This window comes from Pygoscelis adeliae, unplaced genomic scaffold (assembly GCF_000699105.1).
Source record: "Pygoscelis adeliae isolate BGI_AS28 unplaced genomic scaffold, ASM69910v1 Scaffold3, whole genome shotgun sequence".
NCBI classification, from domain to species: Eukaryota; Metazoa; Chordata; class Aves; order Sphenisciformes; family Spheniscidae; genus Pygoscelis; species Pygoscelis adeliae.
Window position 1 is genome coordinate 280,835 of NW_008824446.1, and position 16,288 is coordinate 297,122.

Consider the following 16,288-nt stretch of genomic DNA (forward strand, 5'->3'; position numbering starts at 1 on the left):
TAGCAGAGTATTGGACTATTTATTATTTTGATCTTTCTTGTGAATTTGAGGGCCGGATGTAATGTGTGTTATTTTCTCCCAGTAAGTCATACAGAAATTTTACTAATTGTTCTAACCTCCTATCTCATTGACCTCTTGTCTCACTAGGGCTAGTGAGGGCTGTATGTGAGAGGGGAAACAAATCTTTTTCTTCCAGTAGGATATTTTTTTATTGTATTTTAATAAATTACAGTTCTAACTAGGGTGTTTGTGTAATTCATTCCAATGTGTGTAGATCTTGTGGAATAAAGTTGGGGAAGTGTTAATGATTCAGCTGATGGGGAAGAACTAAGTGATCAGACACAGTAGTAGTCTGTGTGCTGCTGGAGAGAAGTCTTTTTGCCCTTTCATTTGGATATGGTGCTTGTTTCCTGTCCTAACCAGTCACAGTGTTTAGCTATAAACAATAGTCAGATTGTAAGCAAATGTACTTCAGTAGAAGAGTTGGCTGTAGTGACCTGTTCTTGGAAGACCTTAAAACACTTTAGCATTCTTCAAGACGAATTGTTGTACAAGCTTAAGTCTGTTAATATGATAGAGTTAGTGGGTAAACACTCATAAATGTTCTGAAAGAACAAATACATACAAACTCAAATGAACAAAATGTTGTGGCCCTGGTCTGTGTTAAAGCCTTGAAATTCCTTCACTTTTATTGGGAAAAAAGTTTCACAGGTTGATTAGACTCAGTGTTATTAAAATATTTTAAAGTAATTTGCCAGATAACTGGCTAGTTTTTAGCTATGCTTTGTATACTTGGTCTAAGACATTTTTAAAGTTACATTTCACAGACTCTGCGTCTTTTACATTTCCAAACATTGCTGGAAACCTATTTCTTTCAAAGCTTCTGTGTTAGCTTCAAAGTCTGTGCAATGAATTGCATAGAGAACTGAGCTGAAGACAATTTCCAAATCTGTACAGCTATTTGATTACTACTTCATCTTATATATAATGATGACTTAATGAACCACTTCAGCTTTCTTGATTAAGATGTATGTTTTCTTCCTTACAGTACCACTGTGATCCAAAACGTGAACAAAGCTCAAGTCAAGATCAGAGCTAAAAAAGACAATGTAGCAGGTGACTCTTCCAGACTATGAGTAGTTCAATTCTTAAGGGAATTGTGGGAGGAGACTCTGAAATATGCAGGAATGTATCCAAACAGTGTCTCCTCTTCTTTATTTTCTTATTTGTCTAACAGGAATGCTTGTAATTTGCTGGGTTTTTTCACATACAGCATATAATTTTTATATTTAGTTATCTACTTCTCATAAAATCAAATGAGTGTGTGTAAACTGCAGTCCAATTTCTAGATCTTTGGACAAAGCATAACTTCCACAGAGCTTTACTGAAAAATAGATTAGGAAATTAAGTATCAAAAGATAAATCAGTTTCAGTAAGTTAAATAATAATGGTCTATGAAGAAAACAAGAAAGATAAATCAGGATTGAATGCTTAAAATATTCCTTAAGCACAGGGAATACATTACTAAACAGAAACATAATAAAACTGAACACTGAATAAACCGGAATACTTCCCTGAATTTTTCATGTGTCTAGACCTCTGTCATCTGAATACAATTCTGAAGTTCCGTATTAAGATGTCAGAACCAGCATGACTTAATCGTTCCAAGCTATATAGAAAGATTTTGGAAACAAAGCTTCTGAGCTAACATAATGTATTAGAAGCAAATGGGGTAAAAATGAGTTGTACTTAATAAAAATCTATAATCCTTTATGTTTATTACACACATTCTTGTTCACTTTTTGTCAGGTGTAACCTTGCCAGTTTTTGAGCATTACCAGGAAGGAGGGGACAGTAAGTACAAAACAAGTATTTTCTACCTTGCATGTACTTATGGCTGTTCTATGCTAATACAAAAATACTTGTCATGTCATACCTTGCTGATATGTCAGTTTACATCATAGGCATAGGCGTACTTATTTCCTCTGTGATGCTTTGCCCTGTTCCTGTGATGTGGAGGGATTATTAGGGACTATAGTGGATTTTAATTTCCTAAATCAGTGAGTTTTTCAGATGAGGAGAAGGCTTGTCTTGAATTACCAGGTTTTGAGACTGGTAGGTCTTACTGTGGACATGCACAACAATGATCTGTAGTAACATAAACCACTATAAAGACAATTTGTTAGTGGGCAAAGGCTTTAGCTTGTCGTTTGGTGAGCTGTCTGTATCCCTGTAGTTTGTGCAGTACTAATTTTTATCTAGTAAGAAAACACCATAGTAGCAGCAGCAACAAATATCATTTGATGATTATTTTTTTTTTCAGGCTATGAGCTGACTGGCTTGGCCAGAGGTGGAGAACAGCTGGCTAAGCTGAAGAGGAACTATGCCAAAGCTGTGGAGCTGCTTGTGGAACTGGCCTCCTTACAGGTTGGTGGGAGGAAAAAAAGAAGGGGATCATTGGTTTCTCACTGTTCTGAAATGAAAATAACGTAGTCTCAGTGATTGTAGCTTAATACTTTGAGCTGTACTATACTCCTTTAGTCCCAGTGCTGTACAAAGTTGCAAGCCTTTTCCAGCCATAAAACAGACTTATATTACTGCTTCAGAGAAGTCCTTATTCCTTAATGCTAAGACGAAACTTTCGTTGGGGAGTTAGTATTTGTAACTGCTAATGTGCAGCGTTCAGCGTGCTACTGACATCAGTTGAAAAAATTGTGCTTCTATCAAGAATGTAGTGTGTAAAGCTCTACATTACAGACTTGGCTTTGGCTTTCAAGTGCTCTTTGGTTTTGTGTATAGAATTGATGGAAACGCTGAATTTGTCTTGTTGTGTATTAATTATTTAATCCCATTCCATCAGACATCCTTTGTTACTTTGGACGAAGCCATTAAAATAACAAACAGACGTGTGAATGCAATTGAACATGGTGAGTATTTTTCCATTTGGGATGCGTAATATTTTTCTGTCTCCATGCAAGATGAGGAGCAGGGTCATGGAAGTCACTCTTCTTTTGACTGCTTTCTTGGTAGTAGGATTTCTAACCAGTTCAAGAACTCTTCAGAAAGCGTTACAATGAAACATATTGCAAGCAAGAACAAAAATTAAAAGCCCAGTGGAATGGACTGGAGTACACGGAGATAGATGAATATGCAAACAGAGAAAGTAATTGGGAAGTTGAATTGAGAACCTATAGAACAAAGATTTCACAAACACATTCTGGGGTCTCTGCTAGTGACTGACTTATTTGGTCAAGTCTGTTGACTAGAAACAAAAGACAGGATGTTTTTGTGTGTCAAGATGTTCTAATAGCTAGCATAACAGCTTTTAAAACTGTAATGATGCTGTCCAGTGGAGAGCTGGTGACTTTTTTTTGTTGGTTTTGGATGGGATTGCGGAGTAGGCATCCAGAGAAATCTTTGTAACCTATTCAGGTTTGTGTTACAGGAAACAGAACACTCCTAATGTCAATACTCTGGTATTTTTCATCTGAATTGCTTATCCTTTGCATTCCTGATTGTAAATTTGTTTCTTGCAATTGCTTAAGTACTACCTATGCACAATATTGATTGCTGTGATTCCTTTTGCTGCAGTATCCAGGGTGCTTAGATTATTTCAAGTTCCTTTCCGAGTTGTTGATAGCTCAGATTTAATCATCTTTGCATGTATGAAATAACTTATTTCAGTACATTATTGTAAATGGTCCTTTTCAGTACTGTTTTTCATAGACTTGTTCCTTTGAACATGCAGGCCTTATCTGCAGCTTATCACTCTGCAAATTTGACTGTAGAAAAGGTTTCCTCTGCAGCCTTCCAAATAACTTTGGTAGTGCTGATAACAGCTTTCTCCTTTCAAAAAGTGATTCTGACACTTGCCCAGTTGGGTGATAAAGTTTTGTTTAATGTCTTATCTCTTCCCTTGTGATGGGGTTATATTTGAATATTTGTTTTCATGATGGCTTTTTCAAACAGAGATCATAATTCTGTGGGTAAAAGTGCTATATTGAACAGAAGTTTCTGAAAGAATGTAATGGAAGAACATAGTTTTAATTCAAATCTTGCCCACCTCTTGCAGGACTTTTTTTAACCACTTCCACGGGGAAAAAGGACCTTACGAACAATCAGGGATCAGTGCTTACCGATTCCATTGCATCTTTCAAAAGAACGTGCTGCGGGAGATTCTGTGATGTTCCGAGTCCTAGTTTAGTCCTGGACTTACTGAAGAGAACAGTTTTGTGTACTTGTCCATAATGAAATAGTATGATCTTCCATGAAAGACATGTAAATTTCCCCTAGCCAAAAGAATTACTAGATTGACTTTAAACAACCATCTGTGCATTAGATAACTTCCTGCTAATGTAACAGCAGTCCAATAGCTTCCTTATTTGTTTTTTTAGTGATTATTCCCAGGATTGAGCGTACTCTTTCTTATATCATCACAGAACTGGATGAACGAGAGCGAGAGGAATTCTACAGGTAAATATCTAAAGCAAGACTAGACTGGTCTCTTTTTCTCTAAATAGACCATTCTTCAGAAGGGACTTATGAGAACTGTTCACCAAATCTGGCAGTGAAGACTGTTAAACATGACCTGGTTCTTACTGCACATTGAGTTTCCAGAGCTGGGCACTTGGAGATCTGCCATTACTTGTCTGAAAGTTACAAATGGATCCCTACCACTAGCTTGTACATAGTTGTCATTATCATTCTTCCAGACAGAATGATGGGATAAAGCAGAATGCCTCGGTGTACTGTAAGGACACCTCTACCATAGAGGTCAGTGTTCGGGGCTACCTGAAGCAAAAGTGTCAAACCTGAAATGAATTAAAGGAGAACTAACTTCATTAAAGACAAGCAGAGTAGTATAACGCCGTGTTTAAGGTCAAGAATTTAATCTATAGTTTGGATGAAGAAATGAGTTAATCTGCAGAGATGAAGTTTTTCAATGGCAGCAGCTAGTGATAAAAGCCTTTTGCCATTTGTTACAGGATTTTCATTTCCTGGGGAACTTCTCCAGGCAGCTTTATCATATCCAAGTTGTATAGCATCTTTGCTGCTAGCCTGTTTTATGAAGACATTTGTTTCACAGATAAACCACATTTCTCTTCACAGGTTAAAGAAGATCCAGGAAAAGAAAAAAGTATTGAAAGAAAAATCTGAGAAAGAACGGGAGCTGCGGAGGGCTGCTGGTGGGGAACGTGAACCAGCCAATCTCTTAGCAGAAGAGAAGGATGAAGACCTTCTCTTTGAGTAACCCAGCACAGTTGTTGCATATGGAGCAGGGGACCCAGAATAGAGAACGTCCATTTGCAATATAATTCAGGACATGTTGCCTCAATGATACTTACGTGGCTTCTCAGTTGGTGTATAAATCTTGAGTTGAATGGATTGTGGATTTCTCCTGGGAGATTAGAAATCTGGGAACTTGACTGCAGCACAGGAGGAAAAAGGAGAGACCAGTCAGGTGCTTTACTATCAGGAAAGCCGCCTGTTTTGTGTTCAGCCTATTTCTTCACTTACTAGGAATGACTGTCTGTAGCTGTGTTTTTTGCAGGACAGCTCTGGATTTGCTTAACCAGATTCCTCTTTAATTGCTCCCCTTCCTAGTGCAAGCAGAGGAAAACATTGTTTAGGGAGGGAGATGCATGTGATGTTCTTTACTGTTGAACTATTAATGTTCAAGTTGCTTAAAGCAGGTATTGGCACAGCTGAAGTCAAGTGTCAGTAAAGGCAACTCTGATTTTCTAACCTGTTGATGAAATCCACAGTCTTCTGTGATTTTTGTTGCACGATTGTTACCATTGGCCTAAAACATCTATGGTTTTAATTAGAGGTTCTGCCAACTTGTGTACTGTCTGTGCTAGAAACAAGTAAAAATTTTAAGTGTTAAATATCTGGTGTCTGGCTTAAGTTGCTAGCAGATGGTGGTCTTAAAAGCTTGTCACGTCGATTTCAAAATAAAACCTTTGCTTCATCACCTACCCCCAACTTAGAATCCGCACTGGACACCTCTCTTTTCAGCCTATGCCCACATTCACTTAACCTTTACTCCTTTAGATAAGTAACCAAGGAGAAGTCGCTTCTTCCTGACACAAACGCATAGAAACTCTTCTCAACTATCCAGCTACACGTTGCTCCAAATCTTCATTGCAACCAGTAGGTTGGCAAGCAAAGCAGGGTTGAACGTACAGCAGTCCATCCTTGCTGTGAATCTTCATGTCCTTTGCTGATTAGGGGAGTCTAGGAGAGTGGCCGATAAGCAGGCTGTCACTGAATGCTGCTCAGTTTGAAGGGCTCTTTTCCTAAAGGCATTGGTTTGCAATCAGCAAACTGAACACATGCCATAGCGGTAGTACTAGTACATTGTCTGTAGTACTACTAGTCTCTTCAAGGCAAGCATCTTGTTTTAAACATGATCCAGCGCTTAACTGCAGACACAGGGTAAGTGCAAGGAAATGAATTTCTACTAACACCTTTAAAAAGTCATTTTATAACTGTATGAAGCACAAGGCCATTTCTTTTCTCTTTTGAAACTGAAGGCAGCACAGCTGAATAGTAAGTCCATACTCTCTTGTAAGATACAGGTCCAGCTTGAAAGAGTGAAACTGTAGATCTGAGGACATCCTCTCCCACTGGATGCATGGTGTCAGAACTAACAGAGAACATCCTCTAGGGCACTGATGGGTCACAGCACCTTTCACACATTCAGCAAAATGGCAGAAAAAAGACTCCCAAGATCCACTACAAGAAGTAAAATTGTACAGTGATTTATTTTAAATCTAGAAATATTTTACATTTTTACATTAGTGTGCAGTTCATGATGTCTCAAAATACAGAGTGCAGATATATGTATAAAACTACAATGTGGGGCTAACCACAGGTCTCAGTAAAGTTACCTTAATTATTTAAGGCATTAAACCCCCATCTTGTATTTTAAAAAGTCACATATAATTACATTCAAAAATTTTTATGCAATTCAGCTAACATTTATTTTTAATTAAATCTGGACTGGTAAAAATGCAGATACCCTCATTTCAGTCTGATACAGCTCACTACAAAGCCTGTGATAAGGTTGAAGAGTTTCACCAGTGAAGTTTGCATAGTCTCTTTTACTCTCAAGGGAATTAACACACATTCTTCGTTAAAGAAGGCAGAATAATTTCTTACACAAGGTAGTTCCAGGTCCAAACTGGCAGCAGCCAGCCAGCCAGGTACATTTCTCAGTGCTGCTCAAGCCTTTCCTTTCGGCAGGAGACAAAGCTAACATTGCTTATAAACTATCGTAGCACCTCTCTAACAAACAGACAGCAAGTACTGTGTGCCTTGGGAATTAAGAGAGTAGAGCTGAACTTCAAGCAACATCCTTTAAGTCTACATTCAAAAGCTTATTTGTATAAAAACAGCTTCTGTACACCATTTCAGAAAAACTGGGGAGACAAACATGAGTCAAATACATTAATGGCATGATTTACTGTGACTGACGCTGCCTATGAACATGGAATGCCTAAGGGGGTTCAGCAACCATCTTGAGCTGATTGTGACTGCAAGAATTTGGACAGTACCTACGTAGCTGAGCTAGGTTACCCTTGACGAACACATTTTACTGCTTTCCACCTTCTTGTCCAACTATGAAACAGTCAATACCAAAAAGCCTAATACATCTACAATCATCTTTCTTAAAAAAGGGTAGAATCTATACAATATTTTGTCATCTATGAAACACTGACTATCCAATATACCCAAACATTGTAGTTGTCATAAACTATGGATTAAACTGAGAACGTGCCTGCAATGTGAGGCAAAAAGCCATTATTTTGAATATCCAGCCAGTAGGCCAACTGCTAGCACATTATTTCTAACACTGAATTGAACTAAAAATACTAAAGTTTCCAACCTCTTTTCTTTCTGAAGGGTCATTACTTATCCTCACTAATTGCTTAATTGCTTTTCAGCCCTAAATACTAATTAAACCAGCAAATAATTTCGCTTTCTAACAAGACACGAATGCACTCTATACTTCCATTTTTCAATACAAAAACGTACTGAATGTTAGTTCAGTAACTAGGATAGTTACCTGGCAATTTCTTTATATCTGCTGTATACTTTGAGCTCTCTATTTAACTATGGGTGTGAATTTGTTCCATTAACATTTGAAGAATATATGCAAGACAGAATGGGAAAAATCAACTTTTTCATCCTTCAACATTAAACAGGAGTGAACTACACATTGATGTAACTCCAGTGTTTTACCTGTAGTAACAAAGAAACACTACGGCTAAAATTAAGAGATATTCACAGTCAAGGTTCTTTGTGCTACCCAAAACCAAAACAACCAAGATACTATTACTCAGTTAGCTTCAGCGACAGAACAGCCCTACTGCAGATGCATAGCCTTAGTAGTTAAACCTTCACAGCTCAGAATCATTTGAGGATGCAGAGATGTTCCGATCTGCTTTGCAGAACACACTAGGATACAGACAGACCTTGCCTTTTGTTCACTTCTTTCAAGTTTTTTTGTTTGTTTTAACCATTACAAATATTCCCCTTTCTTATGAATTCTCAGTCAGTTACCAGTGTTTTACACATACTTTCACTGCAGTACTGAGCAAATGCAGGACAATACGTTGGCTAGTGAATTACAATACTCACTTATAACGCAGTAGCTACATTCAGCTATTTTAATTCCAGTTAGTTATCCATTAGACCAACAGCCACAAGATGAACCACTTGCAGAGATTAAAAAACCCCACTATCTTCCAATGTTCAGCACATCAGTCTAGTTTAGTCAGTACTCTGTTATAAAACATGAGAACTTAAGTTGACTTTTAAGCAGCATGTCTTATAACTATATATTTTTCACAAAAATATAACCTCTGCCTTTCTAAATATCTCTACAGATCTGTGGAAAACAGCGGCTCCAATTGGTCAATATCTTTTAAAGAAAATTCCATAAAAATATCACATCTAAAAGATCAATATAATATTCATCTTTGATTGGACCTAAAATTAATGTGCAGTCAAATCTGATTTAAAAAGTCTTGACTAAAAAGACATAAGGGTTGAAATATTTACATTATACACATTTTCCAATTACAGTGCTATTAGAAAATGGAATGTTTTGAGAATTAAAATATTCACTCAAGCCTCACAGGGCAGCTCCAGACCAGAGCGGCATCTTCATTCTGTGTATTTTTTGAACAGGAGAGATTTCTCATTAACGTTTTTCATGTATAGATTATTTCTCTGCCCAATGATCTGTAGAATTATTCTCCTGAACTACCATCATGTCCCACAAAGTCATTAAGTTAAGTGTTAAATAACATTCATATTTATAACTATGTGACAGCATGGACTGTATATACACACACACTTAAAAATCTTTGATTTCATAAGGGTCATTCTAGGTAAAAAAGGTGGATTTATGTATAAAAGTAGTTACTAGAAAAATCTATCTAAAGCTTTAGAATTTAGTACTGACAAGGTCTCCATTTCTAGACCACAGAGAAAGAAAACTTGGACAATCATTAGATCAGTTAAATCGGCTCACAAGCTGATTAGCGTATTTTTTCAATAATACGCAATTTCACTAGCAAAGGATGCAGCCACTGAGGTCTAGAGCTCACGCATTTATACTAGAATTGGACAGACCTACACACGATCTCCTTGGAAAGATTACTAGATTGAAGTCCATTTGTCCCTTGGAATTGCTCTCTCATCGTAGCCAGGTAGAGGGCACCCACTGGGGTTCTGTGTCAAGTTTGTTTATTAACCGAAGTAACTCTTGATATGCCTTATCAAGATCAGAATTCACAACTGCGGTATCAAAGTAGTGGCCATTGTTCTGTTCCATTTCCCTCGTCTTCTCTATGATTTCTCTCAGCTCTTCTGGCTGCAATCAAAAACAGAGTATTAGTGTATGTGTGTAATTCTCCCAAAAAAAAGTCTTTTACACAAATTTTCATGGTATTACTACCAGCTATTGAAAAGTTTACAATAGCATTGAACCATGACACATATTTGAAAGCTAAGGGCATTCAAGACAATCCTTTCTGATTGGCCATAAGTGGCAAACCAGCAAGTAACTGTCCCAGACCAAAGTAAACGAAGATCTAGCACTACACATTTTATGACATTCATCTTACTGAGGCTCTTAAATCACATTTCTGAAAAATAAGTTAGGTTGCTGAGCCCATTATCCTTCTGAAAAAGACTGGAGATGGCAGAGAGTGTGAGAATAAGTTTGAATGGCGTAGAACAAGACAGCGTTCCTCTGAAGATGTAGCACTACAAACACCAAATAGCCAAAGGCAACAGCTATCATTGAAGTATTTTCACCAATAAACAGCAATGAGAACCACAGTGAGAGCTATATATTTAAGTTGATCGAATCACCATAGCATCAGGTAAATGCCATTGCAGAAAAGTGGAAAACATGATTTGGGAGCTGGAAGGAAGTATGTCAAAAGCAAGAATATTGCAGATGTAGATAAATGATGCAGAGGGAGAAGTAGAAATGGCTTGTTTTACTTCAGATTTTCTTGTTTACACTTGGATTCTAAAAGTGTGTGTGTTTTTCTCTTCTGCAGCTTATTTTTGTATTACAAAGGAGTATTCAGGTATAATTTTTGAGATAATTTTCTAAAGAGGATATTTTCAAAAGGGACTTCAGGCCTTCAAGATTTTTTTTCTAGGCACTATACACACTTAAGAAAATCAAGGTCACATACAGGCATACACACAAGAAATACCCTTTTCTTTATGAGGGGAAGGGGTTTAACATAGCGGCGTTTACCCAACTGAAATAAATACAACTCCAATACGATTAATCAGAAAGAAACCAGGCATAGTTTAACACCAATAACAGTGTATTAATTTTTATTGCAAATGGATTCCTTGATTACTGCAACAAAAAAACAGGACATACATAAGATTAAGTATTTCTGTAAAATAAAGTTTCATTCATTGCATAACCACGAAGGAGGAAGCATTGAAGACTACGATTGTATTTGACCCAGGCAAATAAAAATGAAAAGAAAAAAAAGAAAAATTCCTCTGTTTAAAGACTTGGATTTTAATGAACTTTTAGATCTTCTTTTAGATCTTATATCCAGGCAATACATCACCCTTGCACCAAACAAGGAAAGCAAAACAACGCAGCCATAGAACACAGTGAGGTACAATTCCTGACCAGCAGCTATATCAGGAGTCCCTTTGCGTTATGCTGGGAAGACTGTTCTTCCTCAGTATGAACTGCATTATGTTCAATTAGTACTTTGAAGACACTATGGTGGCAAAGTGCTCCCACCAACCACTGTAGGGTAGATTTCAGTTAAAAAGCTGAAGATCAAGACATTTCATTATCCTAGCAATAAGTACTTTGTATCTCATAAGCTGGTAAGGACCTTTTCTGAGCTTTCAGACATCCTGGTTTAATCTATGGGTTTCAATTCCATTCTGCAGAACTAATTTCTCATTAACTAAGCGATCTGGATAAGCTGAGATCTTGACATGACTCTGGTTGAAACATGAAAAGTGATCCTACAGGATCAAGATCAAAGTAACTTTATCTGAAGAGTTTTGGAATACATTTTCAAATAAATGCTTTTCCAAGGGCAGATAAGTTCTCAAAAGAAAAACAGTAATTTGCTCCCTAGAATTACTCTCAGGTTTACTTGAAGACAAAGTTGGGTTTTCCACAGTTTTGAAATAAAGGGTCATATTTTTGTACCCAAATGCAGGGGCCACAACTGAGACACTGTGCCCCAGGATTATTAAATTAGCAGTGGATTCCCGTGCCTCATACCTCTCACATTCTGTGAGGTGAAAGCATCCTGAGCTCTTCCCTTAGTATGGTCCGCCTACTAACCTGGAGCACACAGATCTCAACTACACCGCTTCCCATATATTGTCAGTACCATTACCATCTCCCAATTCCAAACAGAGTATACGAATTGTTTACCAAAAGCATTCCAGACCTGGAAATAAAAAGCAGCATGGTTTCAGAAGTGCTGGACACATTACCTTTGGGTTTTTCCCTTCTTTGGCCAATAAAGCACGTAATCTCTCTTGTGAAGGTGGTGCAACAAATATTATGTATGGCTTCAAGTCAGAATTACGTAGTGTCTTCAGTGACTGCAGAAATAGGATTTATTAAATATTTAACAGTTCCACACATGACAAGGGCATTTAATAATGCATTATTCACATGCTATAATTGATAATATACTCTTCAAACACAGTGACAATTGTACAATATATTAACAGCAGTATAATTAACCATAACAGTATTATCATTACCACTCATGAGTTCAGCCACCATTTCCTACAAAATTGATATTCCAACATTTTTCATCTTCGTGGAACCCAAACATTTACTTTTGTTCAAGAATATTCTTCGTAGCTAAACTGACGGAACATATCTTTTGGTACGCAAAAGGAACAAAAAAAGTCACCTACACTGAAGTAAGTTTCCTTACAATGCTAAGGAATGGTATCAGTTTTTAACAGAGAGAAGAGTCTTTAAATGCTACAGTTTACTTTAAATACTACAGCTTAACCTTTTCTGTTTTGAAGATTAAAAAACAAGGTATCAGATCCACTACTACTGTATGCTTAGCATATTTTTTTTGGCAGGTTACATTTACATTAAGAGACAGGAAATAAAAAGAACCAAACTGTAGTGTGATTTTTCCAAAAGGTTCCCTCTATGTGTCTCGGGACAAACAACTTGTCTCTGAGATATATTTTTATAACCACAGAATTAGATCAATTTTCAAAGTGTTATGAATTTTCAGCTTATTACATGCTTTGCGATACCCATGAGCTATTCTAAAATACCACATGGTCCCAACTGGTGATGGCTAATTATAGCTTCAATACTACCAGACTTTACTGATGTGTCTGAGTTTTAGGGCTTCTTTTGCAGCATCTGTAACAGCAGCAGACCTCATACATACCATATGTATTAGAAATGGGCTGTGCTCCAGGACTCTGCCTCTTCCCACGTTTGACTAAATTTCCAAGTTGAAGTCTGTATGCATAGTTTATCCCTTCTTTCTCCATAATCAAAAGGTCATAGGTAAAGAGCGTTCCAATATTGTTGACGTGATATACTTTAATCCTATCTGTTATGGAACTGCATAAACTTTCCCAAAATGCAGTTTCCAAGTATAATCACAAACAACTTCCTCTCCACCTTCAAAAACCTCAGAGCTCACAGAGTAATTGGAAGACTGAGACACACAAATCTTATTTTAATTAATTTTTCAATTCAGATGGTTTCCAGATACTTAAAGCCAGTGAGAACTAAGGCCCCTATTACCTTTAGCACAGATAAAGAAGATGTATATATTTCCAAACAAGGAACAAGAAGGCTGTATTCATAACACACTAAATAGAGTTAACTGAGCACCACTGAAAGAAAACTTGGAATAAACATGAAAATGGACCTTGAAAACACACTCTTTTATATAAACCAAATACAGCTCTGTGGATTTTCACAGTAGCTTCTGCAATTAAAATACAACAGGCAACAGCTTTGCCATACCTGAGTATGAAGATTTAAAAGGCATATCTTGCCGGAGTTGATTACTTGCCGCACAGAGTCTATGCTAGTACCATAAAGGTTCTTTTCAAACTCTCCATATTCAATGAACTTCCCCGCAGCTATGTCACTCTCAAATGCCTGTCGGGAAATGAAATGGTAATCCCTGCCAGCTACTTCAGTCTCTCGCCTGCTCCGAGTAGTATCTACAAACAAGAGCAACAAAAAAGAAATCAAGACAGTGACACACCTGTAGAACTGAAGAGGAGAAATAAGTATTTCTCTTAGGAGAGACACTGCTAACCAAGCAAAAAAAGGCATTTGAAATATTCAAGAAATGCAAGTATTTTATTTTCTACAATAAACATTCCTGGACAGATTAAGTTGCTAAAGGCTGAACCTACATTTAGAGGTCCTGTTTACATTATCTAGAGGGAAAAAAAATAGTCAACAAGGAAAGGAATAGTTTCACCTGTGCAGCTGCATTCTGGATGTGAAAACAGCTATTAGTTGTTTATAACAAGTTATATTGTTAAGCTGTTTGTAAACCTAATTTAGGGCACATCACACATTAAAAATATAAAATTCACTGAAATATAAGTGGTTTGGGAAGGCACTAAAGCCACCTAAATTTAAATTTATGCAGGATATGTAGGTTAAAAATTCTTTGACAGATGTACCAGTTTCTTTTTTAAACTTCTGTAACTCACTCTAATTTTATTCAAACTGAAACATACGCATGTCTTATAATGCCTCTATAACACTGTGTTGGGACACTAGATTTGCATTGACTTAACCAAAGCTACTTTTTGCCACACAAGATGTAACTTTATTTGTCCTTTATCCAAGAGCTGACTATATCCTGCTCAAACCCCCCAAACTCATAATTGCTGTTTTCAACACAAAAGGATTTGTCTGCAGACAATGTTTAGAATAAGCAATTGTATCTGCCTGTCAAACTTACGGGGAACTGCAGAGGCAAAGCGATCCACTTCGTTATTCATAAGTCGCTGCCGCAATTCATTCTGGCCACAGTTCTGTGGGCCGATCAGAACAATAGGCCGTTTCCTATTTGCTGGTTGATGATACAGTGACATTTCCTCATAGGTCAGAATTTCCTCATTGTCATAATCTTGAGAGGGGAACAATAAAATAGTCACAACATACTTTACTGCTAGTTGCATGTATTGCCCATCATGCGGTATCAAGTTTCAGGCAGCTCCTGACTCTCTGCCCAGCAGCTAACTGCAAGTCACCAAAGCAACAGAACCCCAAAGATCATCACTTGCCCAGTAAGATAAGGCTTTTTTTTTTTCCCCCTTTCTGGAGAAAGAAATGTGTTTCCACTTACTGCTGATATAAGTAGTAGCATAAACTCAGGAAACAACTTTCTTGCCAAGGAACAAGTTTCTAGTACAAGAATAACACTTTATGCCCAAGAACAACAATCATCATCATCCCAATCCCAAAGTACTTCTATAAGAATACAGTATAAATAGCCTACAAACTCTCCGTGGAGAAAGTTTCCATTTACTAAACTTAATTATGCAGAGTGAGATGGTACTACAAAACCATAATAAATTGGTTCATCATTGTAAAATTATGAGTGCTTCCATGACTAAAAAGCTATCTTTTTTACCCCCATCATCTGATTTTTATTAAAGACTAAATGACCCTACAAATTCTGCCACCTCTTTTACATCTTTCACTACATGCTATTACAAACCATACTACTGCTCCCAAACAGAACATCATCAGGCAGTATTTCTAACATCATATCCTGAATTTCAGTATTCTTTTCACAAGGCTATTTGTAGCATCTTTTATAGTTGCTTCTAAGTGCACACACTGTGCAAAAGATGTTGCTTACCATCATTTTTATTTGCATTGTATAAAACCTTTTTCCGTTTCTTTTTGTTTTTCTTCGCGCACCAGAGTTTTCCTAACCAAAATAAAAATCATCACAATCAAATACCCATACAGTAAAAAGCTTCCTATCCCACCCACTATCTGGATCTTTAAAGTGGAGAATTTATTCTGCGGTTTTGAGAAGGCTTAATATTCTTCAGTTCATTACAACGGTTTGGTGTATTAAGCAAATGCCGCATGCCAAGGACTTCAACGGAGTCATGGCAGATAAAATTCTTTAAGAAAAAAAGGGGCTTTCCAGATTCCCCTACATCATCCTAATTACATTGCACATAGTTATGAAAAAAAAAACGCAATTTATGCAACAAAGTGCTAAATTCAGACCTGTATTTACATGAAGAATTTCAAAGACTCATCCCACTTGTATTACAAAAAAATGGAAGAATTTTCTACAACTCTACAATGACAAGGTTCCAGATATCACTAATTAGCACCTCTTATAGAGTTAGATTTTTTTTCCTTGGAAAGCATATACCCAACCTGATTTTTCTGGCTCCTTGTCTTCTTCTATGGTTTGCTTCATTGCTTCTCTTTGTTGCTGAAAACTTTTTCCTTAATACATTTAAAAGAAAAAGTACAAAAGCAGTTAAAATTCAGAAACTATTTCCATGCTTTTTTTGTAATGACTTACTCATTTTACTTTTTCCTAAGCTTTTACATCTTTCAAGGTGGTAGTAGAATATGACATAAGGTAAATTTAAAAAGAGAAATTAAAATTTAAAAAGAAACTAAAATTGCTGCAAAGCCTGTTTATTGCTTCAAAAATACATTAATCAAGAAAGACTTGCAGAGCATTCGTACACTCTGGACAGTTTTGCC

General features: G+C 36.9%; 2 protein-coding genes across 2 annotated transcripts in view; one reads left to right on the top strand and one right to left on the bottom strand.

Moving 5' to 3' along the window:
- ATP6V1D (ATPase, H+ transporting, lysosomal 34kDa, V1 subunit D) overlaps window positions 1–5,887 on the top strand; it is a 12,568-nt gene extending 6,681 nt beyond the window's left edge. The window contains exons 5-10 of the mRNA XM_009320998.1: window positions 1,049–1,116; window positions 1,810–1,854; window positions 2,324–2,427; window positions 2,861–2,927; window positions 4,395–4,473; window positions 5,110–5,887. Of these exons, the coding sequence (XP_009319273.1) occupies window positions 1,049–1,116; window positions 1,810–1,854; window positions 2,324–2,427; window positions 2,861–2,927; window positions 4,395–4,473; window positions 5,110–5,251 (505 nt within the window). The 3' untranslated portion in view covers window positions 5,252–5,887. The remainder of the gene's footprint in view (window positions 1–1,048; window positions 1,117–1,809; window positions 1,855–2,323; window positions 2,428–2,860; window positions 2,928–4,394; window positions 4,474–5,109) is intronic.
- Window positions 5,888–6,743: 856 nt separating this feature from the next.
- Window positions 6,744–16,288, bottom strand: part of MPP5 (membrane protein, palmitoylated 5 (MAGUK p55 subfamily member 5)) — a 37,813-nt gene continuing 28,268 nt past the window's right edge. Inside the window, exons 9-14 of the mRNA XM_009320975.1 lie at window positions 15,950–16,021; window positions 15,411–15,482; window positions 14,505–14,672; window positions 13,544–13,746; window positions 12,019–12,129; window positions 6,744–9,886 (exon numbers count right to left, since the gene is read on the bottom strand). Coding sequence (XP_009319250.1) covers window positions 9,710–9,886; window positions 12,019–12,129; window positions 13,544–13,746; window positions 14,505–14,672; window positions 15,411–15,482; window positions 15,950–16,021 — 803 coding nt within the window. The 3' untranslated portion in view covers window positions 6,744–9,709. The remainder of the gene's footprint in view (window positions 9,887–12,018; window positions 12,130–13,543; window positions 13,747–14,504; window positions 14,673–15,410; window positions 15,483–15,949; window positions 16,022–16,288) is intronic.